The sequence below is a fragment of the Hirundo rustica genome, chromosome 7 (assembly GCF_015227805.2).
Source record: "Hirundo rustica isolate bHirRus1 chromosome 7, bHirRus1.pri.v3, whole genome shotgun sequence".
NCBI lineage: Eukaryota > Metazoa > Chordata > Aves > Passeriformes > Hirundinidae > Hirundo > Hirundo rustica.
In genome coordinates, this window is record NC_053456.1 from 15205701 (window position 1) to 15225992 (window position 20292).

General features: G+C 49.4%; 1 protein-coding gene across 2 annotated transcripts; it reads left to right on the top strand.

The window, feature by feature from the left end:
• The first annotated feature begins 260 nt into the window (after window positions 1–260).
• ARPC2 (actin related protein 2/3 complex subunit 2) lies at window positions 261–20089 on the top strand. Of its 2 annotated transcripts, XM_040070472.2 has the most exons (10): window positions 261–420; window positions 10135–10169; window positions 11128–11240; window positions 13252–13297; window positions 13896–14082; window positions 14511–14604; window positions 16842–16968; window positions 18337–18437; window positions 18792–18892; window positions 19639–20089. In XM_040070472.2, exons 1-10 carry the CDS (start codon window positions 347–349, stop codon window positions 19661–19663), a joined length of 903 nt encoding a protein of 300 aa, XP_039926406.1. In that variant the 5' UTR covers window positions 261–346; the 3' UTR covers window positions 19664–20089. The 2 variants fall into 2 exon arrangements, with proteins under 2 accessions (XP_039926406.1, XP_039926407.1); XM_040070473.2 differs by lacking the exon at window positions 10135–10169 and having other exon boundaries at window positions 280–420.
• Window positions 20090–20292: the final 203 nt, after the last annotated feature.

The window sequence follows — 20292 nt, forward strand, 5'->3', positions numbered from 1 at the left end:
GGGGGGGATGGTGGTGTGGCACCTGACACTTCTGGGGACTTCCATGCCCCAGGCACACCCCATATCCCTGCCTCACCCAGCTGGCGGTGATGCCCACTCCACGAGCACCGCCCGCGCCCCCCGCATTTGGGGGACATTTCCCCACACGCACACACACACACTCCCCGCCCGAGGGGCGGAGCTGGCTGTGACGTCACCCTGGTGGGCGGGGCGGGCGCTGCGCCTGCGGAGGCGCCGGGCCGGAAGTGACGCGCGGGCGCGAGAGCGGAAGCGGCGGCGCAGGCTCGGGCGGGTCCCCGGTGCGCGCAGCGGGCTCGGCTCTCTCGGAGCCGCTCCCGGCACCGACATGATCCTGCTCGAGGTCAACAACCGCATCATCGAGGAGACCCTCACGCTCAAGTTCGAGGGCGCGGCCGCCGGGTAGGAACAGGGGAGCCAGGGCGGGGCGGGGACGGGTCCGCGGAGCGAGGGAGGGGCGAGGGGGCGGTGGCTGGCGGGGCCCGGGCCGTGCCAGGCGCTCGGGCACAGAGCAGAGCCCGGCGGGTGGTACCGTGGGAGGATAGGGCTGAAAGGGGAGGAAGGAGTGGGCCGGGGAATGGCGACAAGGCAGGATGTGGGGCTGGAGAGTGGCGGGGAGCGACACTGAGCCAGCGGGTGCTGTGTGCTGCCGGGTGGTGGCCCGGGAACGAGGAGGGCACAGCGGACACGGGGTGGGGGCCTGCAGGGTGCAGGGTCTGGCAAGAGGGTGGTCAGGGTGCGGGAACTGAGCTGAGAGCGGCGGGGTTGGGCAGAGCTTGGGCAGAGGGAAGGCCTGGGGAATAAGGGAGCAGAGTGGGACAGGGCAGTGTTGGAGGGGAGAGTGCGGCTGGGTGGGTTTGGTAGTGCCAGAGCGATGGAGAGCCTCGGGGGAGCAGGACGGATCTGGGAAGAGTATCGGAGATTGCCGTGCCGAGGTGGACTGGAGGACAGGGCCTGGACAAGGAGGAACTTGGGAAGGGAGGAAGGTGGATTTGCAGGGTGTTTGCTTTGGGTAAAGCGGGCTTCATCAGCGTGGTGCCAGCACTGGTACAGAATGTGTAGTGGGAGCCGAGGAACGGGGAGCCTGTGTATGAAGTCATGGCCTCGGCCTTTTGCTTTGGGAGTGAAGAACAAATTCCGGCTTGCTCCCTTTTTGCTTTCTCGAGTAGAAAGGATAGAGGCACACGGGTCAGCCATGGCCGCTGGTGCCAGCTTGGTGGGTGTCCTGGCCTCGGGGGGCAGACTGGAGGGTCTAGTTCACACCCACATCTCTGGCTGGGACGGTTCAGTCCTTGGGAGCCAGTGGGTTTTTTTTCACTGTGAGTATTGCACCAGGACTGTAAAGATGCTTGTGAGGACACAGCTTAGCTTAGAAGGAAGTCCCTTCAGTAGGAATGTCCTTATCAGCCACCGAGTGGCCTGTGGGCTCGGTGCGCTGCCTGCTGACTGAGACACCTTTGTACAGAGAAGAGACAAAGCCTTGAGAGGCAAAGCACAGTGGTGTTATCTCTGGGGTGGAGCCTGCCTTGGTGCCTCAGAAGGCACGGCTCGGGCTGCTCCGGGAAAGGACCCCCCAGGCAGGTGCCTTTTTCTGTGTTACCTTTTCTTCTCCAGCAATTTTTGAAGCTCGCAGCCTTTTGCATGCAGAATGTTGTCAGAGGCCGCTTCCTCTGCCTTCCCCTCACTCTCAGTTGACTTGTTGCTTGGATTTGGTTTTTGTTTTGTTGTGGTGGGGTTTTTTCATAAAATAATATCACAGGCTGCTCTGCCTTGGAAGACAGCTGAGCTGCTCCCAGATTTTGATTCATCTTAAGCCCTGATCATTTAATGCAACAAGCTTCCTCAGAGTACAGGCACTGCACCGGGCAAAGAGAGCTCCCAGGTGACCGCTGTGGTATTGCAGCCGCATCCGTTAGAAAATATGGCATGTACAGAGGTTCATACTGAGTGTCAGAACAGCTTGTCAGTCGCTACTCTGTGCCAAGGCACTCTTCCTGATGGAGAGAGAAGAATGTGCACGTATCCCTGTGTTGATGTGACGTGGAGGGGCAGTTTACAGGTTTAAATGCACCCCACAACCCTGACTCTGTGAACAGAGCTGCTGTTGTTTACCCCGCACCAGCCTGCAGGTCCCTGAGATTTCCATTTTGCTGTATGGCAAAGCCATCTCACTTGTGTGCTGGCACACGCGTGCCTGACATACTAATTGTTCCTGGGTCAATTGGTAGGGTGGCTGATGGCGCTCTGCCTCTGCCTCTTAGTCATTTATGGCATAGTCTGTTCTTTAAATGGTAAGTTTCTTAAATGGTCTTTTCTTTAAATGGTTTCATTTCTAGGTGAGTTTTATGCCTTGAGTGTGTTGCTGAAGGTGAGGAAGACATTTACTTCTGAATTTTCTTCTGTGTTTGTTCTGGGGTCCCCCCTCTGAGTGCAGGGAGGTTTCTCCTGGTTTTAGTTCTTCTAAGGAATGGATGTTACAAAACATTTATTCAAGTGATACTTCTTTTTCCTATGGCCATGGGTCTCAGGTTATTCCTGTGGTGCTCTCAGCCTAGAGGCAGGAAAGGAATTCCTGTATTTTGCTATTTTGGTGATGGTTTTCCAAGGTGTATCTTGGGGATAAACAAAGGACAGGGCAAGGTCAAGCCTTGAAGAATTTGGTGACTGGAAGGAGAGGTTCTGGACACTGGGGCAGAGTTGGGTTTACATTATTTGCTGTAACCCAGAAGTGCAGCAGATGCAATGCAGGGATTTGTCAATAGTGGTATCTCAGTGCCAGGTGTGCTTGGTGGCTTCAGCACCAGCCTGGAAGTGGGACAGGGCAGGGTTCATTTCCAAATCCTTTGCCAGATTCTTGTCCTGTGACATGGGATGTGCCACTCCCATCTACTGCAGTGCAGCCATAGTTTAGCAGGTTCCTGCAGAGCTTTCCTGGGCTAGCAGGTGGGAGACACTCCATGTTCCACCTTGTCATATAGAACTAGATCACGTTTAGAAGCTGGAATTCATTAATTGCCATAACATTATTGTCATATATGTCAAAATCTGCTCTGCATGGAGGTCTGTCAGCTGTCCGTGGAGTTCCCATTTTGAAGGGTACCGTGGCAAGACTGCAGACAGAGATCAGCACTTGAGACAGGGTCTAACCCATCTCTTAAGAGTCTTCCCTGGACAAGGTCCTTTGGGCTTGGCAGCATCTACCTGTAAATAGGGTAATTTCAAATTTTCTTAGGTTTTGTGGGGATACCCCATGGAAATCTCACCTTCTTGGACAGCCACTATTGAAATACGACATTTAGATCAGAGTACTAACAGATGATGGACTTCAATGCATCTGATTTTTTTCCTTGATTTAGTTCTAATAATTTCTTTATTTAAATCTACTCTCTTAAACCAACTGCATTTTAAAAGAAAAGCCTAAGGCTACCAGAATCTGTTGAAACAACTTGAGTTAGGAATTTGCTGCTGCAATGTGGGAATACCTGGTCAGTACCTGGAAGTAAGTTTGTTGAAATGAGGTTGGCTCATGAGCTTTTTTACATGTCAATAGAAAGCTTCCATAAGCTTTTGACCGATTCATTTGTACTTAAGATGTTGCCTAGAAGCTGGTGTCACAGGTGAGTTTTCCCATTTCTGATAGAAATGTCGTGTGAGGAGATGAGCTCTACCAGTTGGAAGATCCTGTTTCTTATCATTGCTTTCATTTGCTAACTGCACAGATGTTAAAAAAACCCACAAACACTTTAAGTGTAGAATATTTTGATTATTGTCTTCTGTGTCGGATGAATACTCATTCTGTTTGACACCAACTGATTTGCCCTCCAATTTTGTCCTGCTCTAATTTAACTTACTCCACTGAAAGCGTGGCACAGGGCTTTGGTCATAGGGTTTGGTTTTCCAGTCATTCATAGCTTACCCAAAATCTTTAGTAAATTAATCATCTGTCTCAAACTGTTACTTATTATTTACGCACCGCGCAAAAGAACACAAATTTGCATAGTGGGGGTAAGGCACAACTTTTCCTAGGTTGGGGGCAGAGGGAAGAAAAATTGCTGGTTTCTTTACAACCATTAGTACGTACAGCTCTGCAGGGCTTCCTGACAATTAGCTGCATAGGAAATCATCTGAAGCTTGAACTTCCCTGATGCAGAGTGGTTCCTGTGAGCCAGCAGGAGCTGGGCTGAAGCTACACCCTCCTGCTTTATGGTATTTCCCACCTGCGGTCACTTGATGATGGTGGGCTGCAGAGCTGAGCCTTTCAGACACAGGCTGGGCCCTGGCTGAAACCAGGCAGTGAGAACTCCATGTTCATGATGTGACTTAAGTGAGTTCACCATGGGGAGACTGAGGAATGTCTAGAGGCTGTTGTTGTGCTGGGAGGGTAGAGGAGCTTTGAATCCTGCCAGGCACTACCGAGGAACTCTCTTCAGGAGTGGCTGTGGTTATATGTGCTTCAGGGATGCTCGGAGACGCCACCAAAACCAGAGATTGTTCTTCTGCCACCCCTCCTTCTTGCTGACACAGGCATTTTTGTGGTTTCAAGGGAAACAGGATTGAGGAAGTGACCTAAGTTAAAATTAAACAGACAAAACTGGGTATTTTTAGCTTAGATGAGTTTCTTCTCATCTTCATCCAGGACACAATTCCATTCATTGTGTCCTGGCTGCTCATCATGGTGCAGCCATGGAGCAGGGATCAGATCTCCCTCCAGCAGGAGTGGCGGGTGCTGGCTCAGTGTCCTCACAAGCCTAGTCTGGAGCTGCACATCTCTCCAGGCACAGCCTCACCTCCTGAAACTCAGTTTGCCTGACTGGGAAGTGCTCGGGAGATGCTGCTGGCAGAAAGAGGTACCCTTGGGTTTTGCTGGCACAGGAAGAGCTCATGGACAGCGTGGCTGTCCACATTGACTGAGGGTGCTGTAGATGTTGGAGCATCGCTCCTGGGTCGTCACAGCACATCCTGTTTTGGACACCAGGGAAGGTGACTTTGCATTAGCAGGGGATTGTGAACCACCTCTGTCCGAAAGTAGGCAGTGCTCCGCTTTTGTGCAACAGCACCAGGAACAGGAAGGAAGAAAAGCCAGATTTGAAAAGTGTTAGGCTTTCACAGGTGGTTCTGTCATCACTCCAGCCTCAGTTTTCACCTTGGGTTCCTAAGAGGAGCCTGCTCTGTTTTATCTTCAGAGAGTGGTTCTCACTGCAGCCACCAGTGCTTGACACCAGAGAAGAGTAGATATCCATCACTTTACTAAAGAAACACAGTAAAAGTCTTTGCAAAATGAGGCTCTTCCTCAGGGACTTGGCACAACTCTGGATCACTCTGGTGGGGAACCACAGGCTGTCAGCCTACAGCTGAAGATGCACAGGACAAGGAAGTGGCTGGAAGGGCATCTGCCAGTGCCAGCGTGCTGCAGGACCATCTGTGCTTTGTCCACTGTGAATCCTACCATCCTGCTCCTCCATGCTACTGGGTGCACAGCAAGGGAAAAGCTTGGGCATGGAGGGGTCACCTAACCAGGAGGGGAGAATTGGTGTGTGTAGGGGCTGCCGTACACCGCTCAGCACCACCCACCTGACGGAGCACTCCTGCTTGAGTTGGGACCTATGGGAGCTCTTTGATTACATATGCTCCTTCAGCTTACGCAGAGAGGCTTTTGTTAGCTGAGTGGGGCCCAGAAATGGAGGAAGTGTTCAGATAATTTTAGCCATTGCTCATAATTTTTTTTTATTGAGGTGACCTTTTTGTAGCAAGAGCCTGCAGTCTGTCACTGAATCTGGATCACTTTATCCAAATCATGTGTTGACTCTGGTGATTTGAAAGCTCTGCTCAGAGCTTTAAGCTTTGAAATACCCCTTTTTTCCCCCCTCTCCTATGGGGCAAGAGATTAGAGTATCTGCATGCCTGCAGCTTTTGAAATAATTGCCATTCTCCATTATTTGGTAGAAGCCTTAATTGTGGTGTGGGAGATGCTTCAGTATGGTTCTCAGCCAAGTTCTTAAATTTGTTGTAACATACAGCTAAGAGCCTTTGTGGCCTGAGAATGAAACAGGGAAGTTGTCCGAGTCAAGTGAGGAAGTGCTGTCAGAAAAAAAATTTGCTATTGCTCTTAAATGCTCACTGGTGTCTCTCCATGGGCACTGTGGTTCTTCACAGATGTTATGCCAGGGTGAAAATTCTGATTTGGAGCTGGCTTTGTGTTAGGTAGACAGGGCATAGCAGCCATTTGGAGATGAACAGGAGGAACACAAGCAAGAAGATACAAAACTTGTCAGGGTTTTTTATTGTTACAAGCAGAGGGCAGATGGGATTTGGTGTGCGTTTGACTTCAGACCTGATAACTGTTATCACAAAACAGACTGCTGCTGGGAACAGCTGCCATTTTAGCATCTGAGTTCAAGCAGGGGTTTGCAGAAAGGTCTGGTCTGGATTCAGTGCTCAGTGCAGAGAGAAGCCATCTCAGTTATTCCTGGTATGAGCTGGTTTTATTGTTCTTTCAGGGCAGAGGGTAGCAAACAGGGAAGGTCACTGAGGGACAGTTCAGGTAGCATTGCAGGTAAGGAGCTTGCAGAGGTCACAGGAGCTCTGTGCCCCAGGAGTGGATGAAGTGTCCTGTTGGAAATCCTGAGTATAGCTAGGCTTAGTCTGTTTCTCAGAGATTTGGATCAGGGGTAGAAGCCAGCCCCAAGGGACCTTCTGGCTTCCCATTTGGGATTTACAGTCTGGCTGGGACTTAGAGATGGCTGTGATTCAGAGTCGTTCAGCACCAAGCTGCTAAACTGCCAATTCTCGCTATGGGTGTGGAGGGTCTCCTCATGGAGGCAAGGGACGCCAGAGCACACTAGACCAAGCAGAGCTCTTTGGGATCATGCCAGTAACCTGACAGAACCTGGTACCCACCCTCAGTGGTGCAGGCCCCATCCCAGGCCTGCTGTGAATCCTCTGCACTGAGCCTTCCTCCACAGAAGAGCAGGAAGGATACAACACAGAGAGGACACATGGTGCCTCCTTAGGGCTATTTCTGGTGGTGGAAGATGGGGTTGCTGGAAGGTCAAGAGGAAGTGAGCATGTGTCTATGACCTGCAGCATTGTTGCTTATCCAGAAACGATGGAATGCTGGAGGTGAGAGCTCCTCTCTCTTCTGTGTGGGGACTTCTTAATGTGGGAACAACAATCCAGGTAGTAAAAGGAGTGGTTTCTCTGCTGGAGAAACATTTTGTGTAGCCAGGGTAATTTTGGTGAGGTGAGCTAGAAAAATGAATAGAAGCACTTTAAACACTGTGATTGTGAAGCTTCTGAACTGTGAAAGGCTAAGAGGGCTCACTTTGCTCCCAGCTACACTTCCAATGCTCTCTCTGTCCTCCCGTGGGCCAGGCCAGGCCTGGGTTACTTAAGTGTGTGCCCGGTGAGGCACCCCACTGTGCTGTAGGTGTCAGGGCTGCAAGGAGCTCTGTATGCAGCTCACGTGAGCTCTTGCTTCACTGAGGCTGTGCCGGGAAGTGGTTGAATATTCAGCACCCAAAGTTCTGCCCAGTTACCTTCTTTTCCCCTAAATACTCCCCCTCCTCACCATCCCCAAGTACTGGAACTGAGCCACTTGGGAAATCAGCATTAAAATAACTTCTCTAAGAAATGACGTTTGCACAATAACGGGCTCAAACCCAGCTGTGTTAGCAGTGAGCTTTTGTGTGCAGAACAAAGGCTCTCACGAAGAGCTATCAACTGGCTCCTGTACTGGTCTTGCCTAGCTTCTTCAATGATGTGATGAGTGATCTTCCTGCCATCCCCTGGGTACAGGGCAACCAAATGGGGAATCATCCTTCCTCAGCAAAACCACTCCAGTGCACTGGCTGTCAGCCACTTCCTTGTATTTCTCAGAGGGAGATGCTGTTTGGAAGGTTCTGCCGGGAGCGGGGGCTGTGTGAGGTGTCAGCTCTATGTGTGTGGGGAATGGGATTTGAAAGGTGTAACTCTGAGAAGATGGAACAGAGGTTTAAGGATGCATCCTGTTTAATATTCCTAGCTCTCATGTGCCTGGCTGTGCTATCTTTAAAGCTTCCTACATAGGTTTCTTTTTTTATAAAAATTTATATTGCCATCCAGGCTGATTCCCCCATCTGAGTGTGGTGCTCTAAAAGAAGAACACGTCTGCATCAGCTGACCAAGTGGGATCTCTGGGATTTTCTTTCATCTCTGCTCTGATGAGAGCATCTCATCCTCAGTGAGCAGAATTGGCTTGGACATGGCTTGGGGAATTGTTCCCCTTTCCAAGAGCCCAAGCTAGATATGTAGCCAGGGATGCCTGCTGAGCGTGTCTCAGGTCCAGATGGAAGGGGAGATGAAAGCAAGGGAGGTCACAGGTTGCTGGCACAGCTTTTAAACTAAAGAGCCTGCTTTGGGTTCACTTGCACCGCTACTTTAAAGTGCATGGTTTTTACCTTCAGCAACGTGGCACAAAAGACCGAGGCTCCCCAGCCTTCAGACAAAAAGAGGGCTGTTGCCTTTCACAGCTAATCATTTTCAAGACACAGGAACACCTCTTCATTTTCACTTAGGATCACCATCAGGGGGTTAATTCCTTCCTTTCCGTTGGACTAAAATGTTGTTAACCTGGTGAGTGTCTGGGATCAGTCTTGGTCTCCCTGTATTGCCCAGCTTGAGTTTTATCACATTGTGGTCATTTCTGCCTTCCAGGAATGAGGCTGGCTGCAGAAAAGCTGATGGAAAAACAGTGCTTGCTGCTGAGATAAAATCATTTCAATCGTTACAGAATATTGTCAGGGAAAACAGATACTGAGTCATCACTTCCCCCCACCTTTCTCTACCACGGTGTAGCCAGTACCCAGCAGCACATAAGTGTGTGGAAGAGCAAGCTTTGGCAGAACAGTTGAAGCTGGTCTCTGGGCAGCAGCAGCAGCATAGTTGAAACCAGTGACTTTACTCTGGGGAGTTACTTCAGTGTGTTGTTTCAGACAGGTGGGAATGAACTATTATTGGAGACTAGATTTCTGTTAACAGCAGCATTATTAGTCTGTACTCTAATGTCATCTACTTTTGAAAAATAAATGGAGATACAGTGTGAAGCAGCAGTAGCAGACTGGCATTTTTATCCCATTCTCATTTTCCATGCCTGCTCTCAGCAGTGGAGATGCCTTTACAGCAATTCCCTGTTGGAGAATGACCTATTAGTACCAGTCCCCTTGGAGCTGTGAAAGCAGTTATGTAGTGCCAATCCCAGTGAAATAACCTTCCAGAAGCAGTTACATCTTTCATGGAGTCCTACTCTTTCGCAGATCAGGGACAAATGTCAAAATAGGGTTTGTTAAGAAGCAGTTAATCTTCATAGTCACAGTGTAAGATGTGATATGCCTTTGGCTTCTAAAGGGTTTTGTTGCTGACCAGAGATCCCAGAGACCACTCAGGACAGTGTTAGAGCACATCCAGAGTTACATGCAGAGTTTTTCTGCAGGGGCAGTTGGCAAAATGTTGGGGTGTTTTGGAAGGGGGGCAGGATGAAATGGACATGTGGAAAGTTTTCTTCTTTGGCTTACTCCTAATACTGCTCCTAACACTACTAACACTTTTCCTAACTTGGAAAAGGGGTCTTCTATGCAAGCAAGTTATATCAATGTATTTGCAGGGCTGGTGTTGATGGCAAAGGGGGCACTGTGTCAGGAAGTATTACTCAGCTCCTTCCATGAACTGGTATTGCAGGACCTTTCAAAAGATCCTCTGTCCAAAAATCTGTGACGTAGCCATTCTGTACAGAGTGTGTACTTGTGAAAACAAACTTCTTAGTAAGGAGTAGCTTTCTTGCTCATTTCTAACTGGAAATCTGTGATGTCAAAATCTATTAATAAACTAGAAATAATAGAATTCTGTGCCAGCTTCAAAGTCTATTTCATGTCATATGGGGTAAAGCTGGTGCTTAGAGGAAGGGGGAGAAGTCTAAGATCTCTTGTCAAAGTTTACTACTATTCGGACAGCAGGAGATAAAATGGTTTAGAGGAAGAGCTGCCTGTGAGAAATAAAGCATTGGAAATTAATCTTCTTTCCTTCACAGCTTGTAGGCTGCTCTTAGACTTCTCATTTATCTCCTTTGTTTTCTTTGCTTTTTAGAAATAAACCAGAGGCAGTAGAAGTAACATTTGCAGGTAAGCTCCGCAGGTCTCTTGGCTTCTCTGAACAAAGGGCTGGCTGGAATAGTCGGCCCACACCACTGGGCAGGGGCAATGTGGAGACCCTGCAGTATCCCCAGAGCTGGGGCTTCATTGGTTGCCCTGCTATTTCTGTGTCCGTCTGCCTGTCCTGGGACTTCCCTAGACCATGGAGTTCGCTGGTGCTAGTGCTTTGGTGTGTGCCTGCTACGTAGCTCTTCTCTTTTACCTCATATGTTCTCCGGTCCTGTCCTTAGTGCTACTTGTTATGAGGTCTTTAGCACTGTCTGGTTTGGGTTGTTAGGAAGCTGACTTAGGGTGACTGGCAAAATGGATTCATCACCTCAAGTTTGCTCTTCAGGAAGAGGGATGCCAAGGAAGTTCAAGTACTCATTCAGCAACTGATTTTTTGCTTCTGTTGTCAGGAATCTGTGTAAGCTCCATGGGGAAGTGGAGCTTACTATGTGGCTAGAGGGTTGCCTTTCGCTTCCTCCTGCCCTCCCTGCCTGTTCTGCAGTGAAGTGGAAGCTCTGACAGCAGGCAGCAGCTGAGCTGCCTTTGCTGGCAGAGAGGTTTTCTCCTCCAGGCTGCAGCTCTGGCCTGGTGGGCACATCAGTCACTTTCTGTGCTGGCTATCCAGACGGCTTCTGTCTCTGCATGTTTGTATCCTTGTGCATTGAGCACAAGTGGATTTGCCAGGGGTGCTAAAAGACACTAGACTAAAGCTTTCTGTGACGGACAGGTGTCAAAATTGTTTCAGCGTGAATGATAGCAGATCTCCCTACATGACATTACCATTTTCCTTAATTGCAGATTTCTCTCTTGCTGCATGTGTGAGGGCTGGAGCAAGAGGAACAGTTTTGCTTTATGCAGTTACTAGAACTTGTAGGGAAAACCTTCCTCAGAAATAGGAGCTGGTTCCTGTTTCCTCACATTTCTCTTGCTTGCTTCATAGACTTTGATGGAGTCCTTTATCATATTTCAAACCCCAATGGAGACAAGACAAAAGTGATGGTCAGTATTTCTCTGAAATTCTACAAGGAACTCCAGGAACATGGTGCTGATGAGGTAAGCATCTCCAGGCCTCCTGCCTACAAATACTGTGTTGGTGGCAATGCCCTTGTGATGTTGATTGATCTAACATCTGACCCTTAGAGGAGCATCTGGGTTCCCATCTCACACTGGTCAAAGGAGCAGCCCTGTGCCAGCCAGGAGTCCCACTTCGCTGAAAGACAAGGACAAGTGTGTTCACGCTCTCTCATGAAAAAGTAATTATCTTGTATGACCCTGCAGCCTGAAAGGCAGAAGGCACCACTAATTTTGCAAGTTCAAAGCAAAGCCTGACCATGTAGAAATAGTTTCCCTGACTGATGTGTTTGAGCCCACAAGTGAAGGAAGGCACCAAGACAGATCGGTGTTGCATCTCTTCTGAACTTTAACCACGTTTGAGAGCAAGTGCTGGGCTCCTGCTGGGTGTGCAGACCTTGGTTTGCAGACTGGTTCCCTTTTCACTGCTGCTGTGTGAAGTCGCAGGCTCAGTTCCTGTTGACTGGGCCCTGTGGCTGTGGAGGGCCATTTATGGTAGAAAAAAGGAGCCTCTCTGAGCTGTGGTTGGATGGCAAGGCAGGAAGTGTGACTCAGTTCTTGAGTCAGTTTTCAAATCTCTGCATGGTAGTGAATGGGGTTCACCCAGGGCTTTTCAGCAGGCTTTTGCCTCTGGGTGTCTGTCCTTGGAAGAAAACAAGGAAACTGCTCCATCAGTTTATTGTGAGTTTGGTGAAAAACGGGTGACTTGAACCCAAAGTGAATTCCTGTGAGTTGCTGTAAGACCCACCTAAGTCAGAAGAGGTATGATTGAGTGTCCTGCTTTCCTGATTCCTGAATGCAGAGCTTTCTAGGTGTAACATTGCCTGCTACTGAAGGCACTGCTGCTGGCATGAGGAGTGTCAAGCAGCTCAAATGGTGGAGCCTCCCCAGCATGTTTAGTGAGGATTAGTGCAGTGTGTGACCCCAAGAGAGCCCCTGTAGTGGGCAAGTGGCTGACAGCACTGTGTACCAGCAACCATTGTGGTGGTGGTGGAAGGCAACTTCCTATAAACTTTTAGAGGAAAATGGGATCTCTGCAGGACTGGCTTGGAAGTACTGTCTAAATAGAAATTACGTTTTTCAATCTCCAGTTGTCATAATGTTGCTTTCTGTACTTCCCTGCAGACAGTGTTGCTTGTTTCTGCTCTGTCTTTGGTGAAACCCCACTGTGAAGAATGCAGAGGGGGCTTCCTGCTAAGGCAGGGCATCTTCCTGCACTGCTGCAGGCAGGCTTTCTGCTGAGGGGAGCTTTTGGCATGCAGAGAGTCTGTGTATTCTTTCCACGTGGTAGTGGGTGTCATCCCAGGAGGGCCAGTTCTGCCACAGCACTGTTGTGTTCTTCTCTGTGAAATACCGCCTGTTCCCAGCCCCCTCATTGACACGGAGCTATGGCTCAGCTGGAAATTGCCATTGATGTAAAGTTCAGCAGTAATTATGTTTGAAGAAAGGTTTTTGCTGTGCTGTAGGCGGTTCTGCTTCTGGGAGGCATCTAAGCCTGCCTGGCAGTCTCCTCTCAATCCCCATCTGTTTGTGCAATAGGCTGAGACAGTGTGTGATCACCAGGCCATGGTGTGCTCTGAACTTGCCGTCCTGTAGGAGAGGGACCAGGCACACTTTGCATCTGCCTCTGAATGGAAAGAAAAGTGGTAGCCCTCAGATCTCTTGTGTCAGGCTCTGCTGATTGTTCTCCTTTGAAGGTATGAGCTATAAGGCTTCCTCACACAAATCCGACTAACAAGAACTTGAAAAAGTTCCAGGTTTGAGTCCTCTCCTGCAGTGTGTCCCCTGTCAGTGGAGTTCAGGGAGCCCTTCCTAGAGCAGGAACAGCCAATAGTACTAGAAGCTGATAACTTAATATTTGTCTGAGTTCTCTTAGACTAGAGGAGGCAGGTGCTGTAATTTGATACTTTTAGAAGACCAAACACGGCCTTGGCTGTGCAGGAGGAAACAAGTCTTGATAGCTTGTGCTCTCAATGTTTAATTTCTTTTCTAGGTACTGAAGAAAGTCTACGGAAGCTACTTGGTAAATCCTGAATCAGGTAAGCCTGCAGTGACATTCTGTGTGTGTGTGTGTGTGTGTGTGTGTGTGAATGCAATTCCAGAATTACTTAAGTCACCTGAGAAATGCTCATATGAAGGCTGCCCTTGAAGAGCTGGATATCTGAGGCTCTCTAAACAATGAAAAGCAATTTGAAATAGCCAATTTAAAAGGTGGCTTAGACACGTCAGGGATGAAGTAGCTTGCAGCACAAGCTGTAAGCCTTTATGCAGTCCTCCTCCAGGAAGACTCTGTTCCTCAGGTTGGGGTCTTTTTTCTTCTCAAGGATGCTTTGTAAGACACAGGAAAACCATGGTTACCTGTGACAGCATCTCTTCCTACTCACTGCAGAAGCTTGGGAGCAGTTCAGCCAGCACGTGTGCCTGGGAGCTTGGGAAGGAGCCCTGGGAACGTTGCCATGGCCACGCGCCGAGTTCAGGCATGGCTTTTGGCAAGTGCGTGGAGTAGGAAGAACTCACCTCTGGGCTTTTGGGAGGATTTAAGGCAAAAGTGGGACTGTAGGTGTCTCTTTAAAAAACGTCTCTGTTTTTATTAATGCCCTATGTAGATTATTAAGGCTAGTGGCTGTCTCTTCCCAGGTTACAATGTCTCTTTGCTCTACGACCTGGAGAACCTTCCTGCAGACAAGGATGCTATTGTGCACCAAGCCGGCATGTTGAAGCGCAACTGCTTTGCTTCAGTCTTTGAGAAGTATTTCAAATTCCAGGAAGAGGGCAAAGAAGGAGAAAAAAGAGCAGTCATCCACTACAGGGATGATGAGACAATGTAAGTGTTCAAACCAAACAGCACGGGGGTTGGACAGTGATCAGTAGTCTGCTCCTGTGCACAGCTGTAGGTTTTGGTGGAAAGTCAGGAAATCCTCCTGCTCCGTGCTTTGGCCAAAGTAATAAGGGTCTGTCCTAGGCTGCCACAAGTATCCCATGAGAGTAATGCTTATGCCTCGGGCTGCTGGGATGTTACACAAGAGTCTCTGTTAGTGGCAGCACTTGTGGCTGCATGCAGTAGAGAAACTGGCCACTCCCAACAGAAATGTTGTGCTCCTTGTAAATACTGTCTCAAGGGAGGGGAAATTTACAGCAGCAAGGTCGTGGATGGCTGTTGTATCTACTTGACCTGGTCACACAGCTGCATCCTCTCCCAGTTGACCTTCTTAGCTGTGGTTCACAGGTGGGTTCTCTCTTTCCCACCTGCAGGTATGTTGAGGCAAAGAAGGACCGTGTCACAGTTGTGTTCAGCACGGTATTTAAGGACGACGATGACGTGGTGATTGGAAAGGTGTTTATGCAGGTATGGAAACTGAATTACAGGGAAGGGGTCTGGTCCTGAATTCAGATTGCTGCTTCAAGCCTGCTCGCTTGAAGCAGCATTGTCAAATAAGGCAGTTTGACACATGTAAATGCTTTGCTTCATGCTGCACTGGGATGGAAGAACATGCTAATAGGCATAGACAGTGTATTTTCCTGGCTCTTGCATTGGCATCTGTATCATCAATAGTCTTGCTCACTTGGACAATCAAGTGTATTACATGTGTTACAGATGAGAAGCACCACAGTGAATACTTGAGTCCCCACATTAAGGCCCTGTAATGTCGATAGCCATGGTGTAGGGATCTCCAGCCAGCTGAGGAGCTGAGCATGTTGAGGAGGCTGTAAAGGGAGAGGAAGGTTGAGACAAAGTCATGCTATGCCTGAGGATGAGCTGAGAAAGGAGCTGAGAGTAGTCTTCACCTTGAAGGTTCTTCCTGCTAATGCTCAAATGCTGCAGAAACACTTAGCAGCTCAGTGTGACAGCTCTTGAATTTGAGCTTTTTTGAATTTGAACTATGAATATACTGAATTTGTGGGCTCAGACCAGTCATACTGCCAAGTTATGGACTGGACTCAGCTACTTTTTCCAATTGCTGTTTAGAAACATTGAGTGACTTGTAGTAAGCATTCTGTGTGCCTGTGAAGGGCAGCCTGAGGACAATGAGACATCTGTGTGCAGCTGGGGAGGCTCAGTGGGTGCTTGTACCTATGTTCATCTGTGCCACTGGTCCACCTCACTCATCTGCTGAAGCTCCTGGGGAGCCAGCCTCCTGTGTGGGCATAGCCATGGAGCAGGGCCTGCAGGGTGTTCCAGAGATCTTTAACCCTGTTCAAGGGTGCCAAGCCATGCTGCTGACAGGCTCATGGACAGCAAGTTACTGGCACAGTTTGCTGGAGACCCCAGTGTACCTGTGTTGGGTGTCATCAGAAGGGGGACTGTTGCAATGGAGGTCTTCACAGCTCTGTTTGCTGTGTTCATTAGCTACAGACAGGATATCTGCTCTGGCTTTGAGGTTTTCCTCCACCAAGCAGATCCCTCAGTCTGGAATTCAACTTTTAAAATGGGAAGGGAGGCATGATGTGAACAAAATGGGGCTACTGAGGCTCCTGGGGAGATGGCAGTGCTTCAAGGCAGCAGCTGTCCTGGAGTCTCCATGTCCCAAATTCTTGGTTTTTTTCAACAGCAAACCCTGCCTCTGCCCAGCCACAGGAATTTCCACTCTGAGTCACACTGGCTCTTTCCCTGTAGCTATTACTCTTGCATAATACAGCTGGGCATGGTGTCTGCTCTTCTGGGCTCTCATGGAGAAAATGTGACCATCAACTAATCAGTGAAGCCATTTGAACCATGTCACCCTCTGGCATAAGCAGGCAGAAGTGCAAGCTAAGCATTTCATTAAGGAAACCCCAGTGATCTACTCTAAAAGGGACATGGATGCTCCTGCCTTTCCCAGGGGAAACTGCTCAGAGAAGAGGCCAAGTGTAGCTGATGTGTAGGTTGGGATGGAGATCAGTGAGGCAGAGGGAAGGAGAATGGTCTGGACATTCCCAGCCCACAAAGAGAAGCTCCTTACAGTTCCTGAAATGCAGAACCAGTACATTTCCTGTGAGGTGGGAGTTGTGCTGCTGTCAGAGGTGGGGGAAGGGATCTCTCTGCCTGAAGGTATTGTTTCAAGGTGTAGGGAAGCATTAAGAGGAGCAGGCTTCACACACAAGCTTCAAACCCCCAGGTGCATCTTGATGCTTGGGCAAACTTGTGGTGGGAGATGGTTTCTCAAATGGCAGAACCTTTACGCTAGGTGTGGCAGAGACCTTGCAGCCCTTCCTGAGAATTTCTGTTCCTTGGGGACGATGGGCACTGCCCACTTTCACTGGAAGCATTGAAGTTCCAGCAGGAGCTGTGCTATCTCATGTGCTTGCTCAGACCGAGATGTCCCTTCCACAAAACACCCACGGCAGGGGTGTGACACACTAAAAGCCACCCCAGCTGAGGGGCTGCACTACGGTCATGTATAAACCAAAGCAACCATGCATTTTGGGCTGATTTTGCTGGGAAAAAGGGTTACTTTCCTTGTGTTTGGCCTGATGAACTCGATCCATTCCGGGAAAGCTGGGCCATCTGCTCATTGCCCTTTGGGAGTGAGGAAACACCACTTGCTTTCCCAGCATGTTGCTGAAGGGTTGCAGTGGGAATCACCTTCACTTTGTCTTGTTCAGGAGTTCAAGGAGGGTCGCCGGGCCAGTCACACAGCCCCACAGGTGCTCTTCAGCCACAGGGAGCCACCCTTGGAGCTGAAAGACACGGACGCGGCCGTTGGCGATAATATTGGCTACATCACATTTGGTAAGCAGGCAGCTCTCAGGCTTGGGGATGCTTGGGGAGGAGAGAGGTTCCTGTTGGCTGCGTGAAAAACAGAAAGGAGTTCACCTTCCCTGAGTGTTGAAGTGGGCCATTGAACGTTGCAAGGACTCTGGGGTTGCATTCTATGTTGTGTGCCCCCTTTGGAGTGTCCCTTTTCTGTACCAGGTCACCTCAGCTCTGCTGTGGGCAAGAGCATGTGGAAGTGGACAGTGAACTGTTCAGTGTCCACCTAAAAAATAAGTCAGTATTTGGAAGCAAAGGGAAGAGTGGTTTTGCTGTGATATTTTGGAAGCTGGAGGTTTCTTGTGAAAGTTTTCATGCAGCTGTACTTGTAGGTTGTCCAGCTGCAGGGAGCTGTGCAGTGCTTGAACAGCAGAGGCAGTCAGAGAGCAGCAGCCGAGCAGTGCATTCTGCTTCTCCAGCTCTGCCTCTTTGCTCTGGGCCAAACACTGGTGAGCCACTTTCCCCTGTCTGCAGAGGTGGTGGCCAGCAGAGCCATGACTTGCACCGGGGTAGCAGTGTCGAGCAGTCTAAACCCTGCCCTGTTCAAAGGGACTGGTCTCTTCCAGATGGTTGGGTGTGTTACTAGGGTGTCTCTGGCCAGCACTCCTGTAGTTTGGAGCTCAGAGATGGAGCACAGACACTGCAGGGAAAAGTGAAGGTAGCATTGCCCTCCTCCTGTGCTGGAAATGGTGCCTTGAGGCCTGTGCAGCTGTCAGCTATGGAAAGAAGAGGTCTGGGATGGCACATACTTTTGTTCTGTTGAGACTAAATTTCCCAGTTATCTGATCTGACAGTCTCAGGTGAGATCATCACCTAAACAAAATGTTCTTTCAGCCCTCGGATCTGGGACACCTAACAGAGCACCAGCTTATGGAAAGAGCAGGCTACCAGCCTGTATTCAAGTCTGTCTGTGTAACATGGCTGGCAGGTTGCCAGGCAAAGATCCACAACCAATTTCAAGACCCCAGGGCAGACTGGATCTTGAAAGGTTGAGCAGCCTTGGTGCCCTGGTCTGCCCCCAGCTTGCTCCTCCAGTTGCATCTCCCAAGCACTGATACAGCATCATGGAGTTTCCTACAGTGCCATTATTTCCGGACATCTGGCCTTGCCTGAATCCTGCAGAGTGCACAGGCTGCTGTGGGAAATGTGAAAAAGTGCTCTTAAGCCTTGTATTTAAAATCACAAGTGCTGCTTAATCTTTGTATGTGTCACGGGTAAAGGGCTCTTTATAGAGAGCAAGGGGGGAATTCAATGCAGCACACCCTGAAGCCTCCAGCACTGATCCTGAAGGCCTTGCACAGCCTTGTGCAGGAGGTTCTAATGGTCTGTGTCGGCCTCTTCTTTCAGTGCTGTTTCCCCGTCACACCAATGCTGCAGCCAGAGACAACACCATAAACCTGATCCACACATTCCGGGACTACCTGCACTATCACATCAAGTGCTCGAAGGTATGAGGGTCGGGGCACACAGGGTGGCTTCACCCCATCTAACCTGGGTGCTGAAAGGGAGAAGAGGGGACAGGGGTGCCCCTTGAGAACTCATTAGTGTCTGCCACTGCCCTCCCCAGTCATGCAGGGGTGGCAGGTGATGCATCATTGCCTTCTCCCTGCTCTTGGACCCAAGACTGTTTTCTTTCCATTCTAGCAGTGAAGTAGGATTTTCCCCTTTTGGATCTGGTTTGTTTCCTTTCTGAGAACAGAAACGAGGGTAATTGTTCAGTGACCTGGCTTTGATATGTCCTGAAATCTCAGCTATGAAGACAGGATCCTGACATGTCCCCATTTTGTCCTCATGAAACACAGGCCTATATTCACACGCGTATGAGGGCGAAAACATCAGATTTCCTCAAGGTGCTCAACCGTGCCCGTCCAGATGCAGAGAAGAAAGAAATGAAAACAATCACGTGAGTAGCAAAGCAGGGCCTGGCTCTCTAAGCTTCTCTGGCAGCCACAAGCTCAGTCTTGCTCAGTTTGGCATACTGCAGTCCAGGGCAGGCTGGTGTGCCATGGGGATGATCCACAGCTTACTGCCTCAGATAGCCTGTGTGGAGCTGGGCTTGACTGTGTGCTGGCAGGTCCTTCATAAAAGGCTTAAACATGGCCTTGCATGCCCTGGTGTCTCCATTTTCCCCCCTCTAAGCTCTTGCTGGCATTCCTGGGGCTTTTTCCCTGTTATATTAGAGCTGCCTTGTCCTGCTCTGGGGGTAGTTCCAGCTCACAGCAGGGAGGAGCCAGGTCCTTCCTTGGAGTTTATGGGCACTGGACCCCAGGTCTTGCTGCCCAGTGTGTCTGCAGCTCCTCAGAGTCACTGGCTGCCCTTGGGCAGCTGATGGCTGGCTCCCTCTTTGTTCACAAGCAGCCCAGAGTGAATTGGATGGAGGAGAGCAGTTGTGTGTACATGCTTCACTCAGGTCCCTTACCTTCTGCTTATCCCAGAGCCCCTTGGTGTCCTTTTATCCTGTTTGTCCTGGCAGGTCCCCTTTGCATGCTGTTTTGGGGCAGGAGGGTTGTCCCATCTGCACAAGTTAGCCCCTTCCCAACGACCCTGTGAACTCCAACCCAGCGGTGCGTGCCTGGCTTTGAGAGCTCCACTAGTGTGGAGCCCCACAGGCCCCTGGGGCTGTGCTGACCCCTCTCTGCATCCTTTCAGGGGGAAGACGTTCACAACCCGTTAATGCCGAGTCACTGAGGCTGCCGTGGAGGACGAAGGTTGGGGCACTTGCTACCCGATAATCGTAGCTTTTAATGTTGCACCTCTGTGGGCTCATAAGGAATTCAAGCAATCGGGGTCTGTTTGTACGACAGTTGGGGGAGTAATCTGCAGAAACGAGCTGTGCTTGCAAGGACTCGATCGTTCCAAGAAACAAAACTTTAATTCCAGTTTGATTGACTTAATTTCTTTTCTTTTTTAATTTTTTTTTTTTTTTTTTTCTTTTCAAGCTGTTTCGCTTTGCAGTATGTTACCGGAAATAAGTTGCAGTATTTCTTATGAGAATAATGCAATATTAACTTGTTTTCTTCTGAGTATTTGAGTTCAAAACTCCTGTATCTGAAGAAATACTGTTGGGGTTCATTAATAAAGAAGAACTTTCTATCTTAAAGGGCTGTGAGGCTTTGGCTTGTCAATACATGTGACCTTGCCCTGGAAGGGGTGTTTAGTCACAGCCCCAAGGGCGATAATTCCTGTATTGTGGAACATAAGCCTTCTGGTGAACTTAGGGGTGCAGCATCCAAATCTGGGAAATAGCCTGTTCTGCTAAGGATCTCCTGGACTGTACAGAGCAGGATTCTCCAACCTTCAGCT